This window comes from Oxyura jamaicensis (genome assembly GCF_011077185.1).
Source record: "Oxyura jamaicensis isolate SHBP4307 breed ruddy duck chromosome 18 unlocalized genomic scaffold, BPBGC_Ojam_1.0 oxy18_random_OJ61029, whole genome shotgun sequence".
Taxonomy (NCBI): domain Eukaryota; kingdom Metazoa; phylum Chordata; class Aves; order Anseriformes; family Anatidae; genus Oxyura; species Oxyura jamaicensis.
Window position 1 is genome coordinate 7,739 of NW_023304487.1, and position 5,324 is coordinate 13,062.

The 5,324-nt window shown below is 56.5% G+C and overlaps 1 protein-coding gene across 4 annotated transcripts; it reads right to left on the reverse strand.

Moving 5' to 3' along the window:
- Positions 1-6: 6 nt before the first annotated feature.
- On the reverse strand, positions 7-5,202 carry MAFG (MAF bZIP transcription factor G). 4 transcript variants are annotated; one of them, XM_035312634.1, is made up of 3 exons: positions 5,180-5,202; positions 968-1,029; positions 7-884 (listed from the first exon to the last, which is right to left on the reverse strand). In XM_035312634.1, the coding sequence occupies exons 2-3, from the start codon at positions 1,001-1,003 to the stop codon at positions 432-434; spliced, it is 489 nt and encodes a 162-aa protein (XP_035168525.1). In that variant the 5' UTR covers positions 1,004-1,029; positions 5,180-5,202; the 3' UTR covers positions 7-431. The 4 variants fall into 4 exon arrangements, with proteins under 4 accessions (XP_035168525.1, XP_035168524.1, XP_035168523.1 ...); XM_035312633.1 differs by lacking the exon at positions 5,180-5,202 and adding an exon at positions 4,479-4,657; XM_035312632.1 differs by lacking the exon at positions 5,180-5,202 and adding an exon at positions 1,190-4,408.
- Between the last annotated feature and the right edge of the window lie 122 nt (positions 5,203-5,324).

Sequence of the window (5,324 nt, forward strand, 5' to 3'; positions counted from 1 at the left end):
CTGGCAGTCAGGCACCGCAATACACCACCTGGAAGAGTAATGAAATAAAGCCGTTGGAAGTGACTGAAAACCGGGGTTCCCAACCTCCAGGAAGAAAGCCTCCCTCCAGGCCTCCCCCAAGCCACCAAGCCCACTTGCTGCGCCGTCGGCCACGCTGCGCAGACTTCCTTCGGCTAGAACACCAAGATCTCACAGTCTGTCCCAAGGGCAGCTGAGGGCTACAGACTGCTGGGTGGGAGGTTCTGTCTGCACAGGACAAGGGATGCATCACCACTGCTCACACAAAATAAAACCAGAGCGATCAGCAGGCCAGTCCTGGGCCAAGAAGAAGGAAACCGGACCCGTGTGGGGAGGTTTTGTGCTTTGGGGATTCCAGGCTGGTTTTGTGCCTAATTGCCCTGCACAGACAAGCTCAGGCAACACTCGCTTCACTAAGACCGGGCGTCCGTTTTGGATTTCACTATTGTGATGACACTAGTAGTAGCAACCTTGCCAGGGACAAGGGGCCCCATGCTGGAGGTGAGAGGCCCCCGCACAGGGGTGACAGGGCTCCGGGCCACGGTTCTGGCGAAGTTCTGGAGTGCCTCGTATTTGGAGCGGAGAGCATCGAGTTCCATTTTCATGCTGGCGTTCTCAGAGGCCAGCTTCTCCACCTCCTGCTGCAGCTCTGCCTTCTGCTTCTCCAGTTCCTCCTTCTGGGTAACGCGCTTGACCCTACAGCTGGCTGCGTAGCCTCGGTTCTTCAGCGTGCGGCGACGCTGCTTCAGCTGGATGATCTCCTCCTTTGACAGGCCTCGTAGATGCTGGTTCAGCTCCCGCACAGACATGGTCACCAGCTCCTCATCTGTCAAGCTGGTCCCATTCTCGCCTGGCTCCCGCTTCACCTGGAAGAGAAGGCTGCATGCATTCACGAAGCCTGGAACAGGTACCCACACCTGCCCCACCTTTCCTCCCCCTGCTGCTTTACCTTCAAGGCCTTGTTTCCTTTGTTGGGGGTCGTCATAACACGACAGCCTTGTCAGTCAGGTTCTGGAAGGGAAGGGGAGGTCAGGTTAGTCCCATAAGATGCAGCAGAGCCTGCATCGCTCTGCTTCTGGAGCGGAGTCCAGCAGCAACACGCCGTGCTGGTGCACATCCCACTCGCCTCCCCAGACAACACTCAAAAAGCACCCAACTGCACTGGACTCACAAGCGACAGATTCTGTCCTCGAGCAGAAAGTGCTGCCCTTCCACACCCCTACGCCCATGGAGACTTGCAGCAATGCTGTTTTTTGTTTGGGGTGGGGGAAAATTAAAAAAAACTAGGAGGAGCCAGAATACACGGAAGCCACATCTTTAAAAATAGCCTGGCAGGCAGCAGGCTGCGTCCAGAGCACGCCTGCTCCGGGCCAGTCACGCTGACTCAGCACGCTGGCAGCCTGCACCTCTTGCTCCCAGCTTCATCCTTGCAGCCCCCAGGCATGGCGAGGCATCTGGCCACTCCAGCACACCCTCCCCAGCCACTGCCCGAGCACAACCAGAAACTCCTCAGGACAAGAGTCCTACCAGACTCCTGGTGATCCCAAGGACACAAAACAGCACGGTTCATGAGCAGCAAGAAGAGGGGAAGCCTTTGCCTCCCCAGCGCAGCTCCCTGGGCACAGAACACCATTACTGCAGTCACTCCTCTCCAAACTTTCTCTGCTTCCCAAAGTCACTACATTTAGATTGAAGTCAAAGACCTGCAACCTGACGCTGCCGCACAAGCAAGCACGTGGACACGCTGGGATGCCAGCGCAAGTTTGTGCTGACACCTCAGCAGCCCCCACCTCTCCCAGTCACCCAAAGCTGACCCCCAGTTGCAGGTCTTTTCTGTAAGGAAGTCCCTATCAGTCTGTGGCAATGCCAGGACAGCACCACCGTCTCCCTCCCTTATCTTCAGAGCCAAGATACACTCACGATAAAACAAAGATTAAGGGAGACCAAAACCAGAGGAGAGCAGACTCCTTCACTACCAGGGAAGGTGGGATTTCAGCACTGATATGAGCAACTCACAAGCTTGTTTTTATACTGAATCATACCTGAGCTCCTGTTTCTGTCCCCACATACCTCCTCCTCTCAGGCTTTAGTTCAGAATGCTGCTGCACCACCCAATGAATTGAACCCTCAGATATCACTTGACAATCATGTCTGTGTCTCAAACAATCCGGAACTGAAAGTGTCCTTAAGCAAGGCAAGCATTCTTGCACAAGTGCAGTCCACAAGCACCTTTGTACCTTCAGTCCCAGTCAACGGCAATTTAGTTTGCTACTATTTTGGTTGCTAGATTTAAAGGCTAGAGTTATAGCTAAGATCAAGCCAAGATGTACAAGTCAGCAAATATGAACTTCTGCTCTTCTGGCAGCTGTGGCTCAGGCTCCCCACAGTGCATCTACTGCCTGTTAGAGGTGAGTGAGTTCAGCATTCTCTAGGACACCTGGCAGAGAAGTAAAATTCAGATGTTCCCAAAGACTCGAGCCTGCCAGGAGGCAGGCTATTTATACCCGGAGGACAATGTTCCTTGCAATGAGATGTCCGCTACAACCTGACAGTGCTAGCGTAAAAGGGTCACTTTGCCAGCCAACGGAGGTAGCTGCACTGAAGCAGGCAAAAAGGATGGATCACACACAAGCTATTGCTTTGTGAAGATCAGTTCTTCACTTTCCCATACCATTCTATTTCTTTCCTCCGTTCCCCCTTGGCAAACAAAATGCCCACCGGGGAAAGGGACAGAAGGAAGGTAATCACTGGAGGAGCTAAAAATATCACCACCTCAGCACCTCTCTGCGCTGCTCTCTGGTGAGCACAAGGGACCAAGGGCAGCTACAGTCAGTGGTGCTGCAGAAATTTGTTTGCCTTGCAGTGCTAAACAATTCTCAGCTGTCTGGCAAATGCTCAAACTTCCTTCATTATAGCGGAGCTGAAAAAAACAAACAAGGCAACAACCGTGCCGCACCAGGCAGGGCACAGGGAAGAGAGCTTCTTGGGGCAGGCTGCAGAATCAGGAGGGGTGCTCACACAGTCTAGACCCTACAAAGTCAATGACTTACTCCATCCTTTGCATCACGATTTCTGTTAAATCTATATAAACCCACAAATGGAAATGCTAAAGAACGGACTAACCTGTGGGCTGAAATTGAACGTTCACGTTTACAGCCAAATCTGCTCAGCAAAACCCTTTACCGGGAGAATCCAAAGGTCTGTCAAGCACTAGAACTTCTACCTACGTCATATAGCTAAAAGGTGATGAAGTGACTTTTTCAATGCTGCCAGGAGGAGCAATTTCAATGAACCTCACTGGAACCTCCCAAACCCACAGCCAAACCACTTTCAGACCTGAGAGCTGCTGTGAGGAAAGTCAGCGTAGATGCGAACCAAAAGGGTCTGTAGCTGGGACCACTGCTGGGGTTAACCAGCAGACTGTGACGGCCCCAAAAGCTGGGATGGGGTCAAGAGAGCTATCAGCAATCAGACAAAAGAAGAGACTGGTTCCAGCCCCCTTGCAACAGCAAATTAACTTCCTTGGACTTGAGCATTTTTACCCAGAGGAACAAAACTCTGTCAGGCCTTGTTTCTCAGAGCAGCCTCTGCTCTGTAACAAGGCCATGCCTGAAAGCACCTGGTGATTTCTCCTCCCCTTATCCCACAGCCCCCTTTCCAGGAGGACCAAAACAGAGGTGCAGCAACACACAACCCTGCCAAACAGAACGTGAAGAACAGCCTGGGAACTAGCTGGTGTCTGTCTTCTGGCCACGTTTAAAGGAACGGAGATGGGGCTATCTGGCGGCTGGCCCAGAGGACACACAGAGAGCTGGCACTGAGACAGACCAAACTTGGTTTAACTCTCCAGACTGCTGATTTCTCAGCATTTGATATCTTCCCAAAGAAAGATCACACCGAAAAGAGCCAAATGTGATGACTGCAGTGAAGAAAATGCAGCCTCAACACATTTCCCCAGAGCTCAGAAGGCCTGAACTCAGCACAAGTGCAGCCAATTCTTTCCTCAGCTTAAAAGCACCACAAGAGAGCTGACAACACCGCGCATGATTCAACGCAGGCCCCATTCTCCACATTCCTGATCGCAGAACCGTGCCACGAGCCCAGTGTAAACACGGTGACGTCAGCTGCTCCGGCGCAGGCTGGCCGGGACGGCGCCGGGAGGGAGGCCCATCTGCAGGGATGTGGGGGCAAAGGAAGGGGTCGAGCTCCACCGCGGCCTCTGCTGCACAGCACGCACAGAAGTGTGTGGTTTAGCTGCCAGCTGTCGGGCACACAGCACGAGAACGCTCTCCCCCAGCGTGGATTTCACATTCTGTTTGTTTGCTTTTGTGCAAATGAGTTCACATGGTCCTCCCAGGAATCCAAACAGATCAGGCAATTTCCCCAATTACATTTGACATCAGGACAGCACCTCTGCTGTGCATCCCCACTTTTCCCTCAGGAGTCCCTGGTGAACTCGTGTCCAACCCAGAGCACTTCCACAGAAATTCTTCACTCGAGAAATCTGCCCACGGAGCCGGCTTTAGCAGTGCTCTCACAGATAAAGGCAACAGCCAGCGCTCTGAGAGTCCTTACAGCCTCCCGGGAGCGCTTTCCTTCCCCCACGCGGTTCAAACCTCCTCATCCTAGAGGCGTCCCCACCCACGAGCCGCAGGACCCACCCCGCGCACCGGGATCCCGCACCCACCCCGTGCACCAGGAACGGCAGCGTGGAGCGAAGTACCCCCACGCTAGTCGGGGCTCCCACCCTGCTCGGCAGCCCCACCGGCAGGCTCGCCTCCCGATAACGACGGCGGGCGTTCGCCCTGCTCGGGGCCAGCCGCAGCCCGCTCCTGGCGCCTGCCAGGGTCGCGGGGGCTGCACGGGGTGGCGAGCCTGCAGCCGGACACCGGGCAGGGGCCGCAGCCCCACGGCTGCGAGCTCCCGCCTGGGCCGTCCCGAGCGGGCCTCGGCGCGGGGAGACGAGCCCCGAGTCCGGCCCGCGGGCGCCTCGTCCCAGAGCGGCGGAGCCGAGGAGCCGCCAGGAAGAGCCGCCCGACGGCCCGGGCGCGCCTCGGCTTCCGCGGCCCCGTCCCCAGGAACGCTCCCGCCCGCGGGGGTCGCCCCGGGGGAAGAGCGCGGGGCGCAGAGGGGCGGGGGACGGCGGAGGGGGGCCGTGCACCTGTTGCCCAGCCACCGCGGGGCACCGGGCAGGGCCGCGCCGCGACACGGGCGGCGCCGGGCAGCCGCCGAGTCCCCGCCATGAGTCAGCGGCGGGGACCCCGCGCGGCGCACGCCGGCCCCGCCCGCGTCGCCCTCCCCCCCCC

What these genes read in the sequence shown, in the direction of transcription:
- MAFG (XM_035312634.1), bottom strand. Translation starts at nt 1,003, where the DNA reads ATGACGACCCCCAACAAAGGAAACAAGGCCTTGAAG. An exon ending in AAGGAAACAAGGCCTTGAAG is followed by an intron (nt 885 to 967) that starts GTAAAGCAGCAG and finishes CTTCTCTTCCAG; the next exon opens with GTGAAGCGGGAGCCAGGCGA.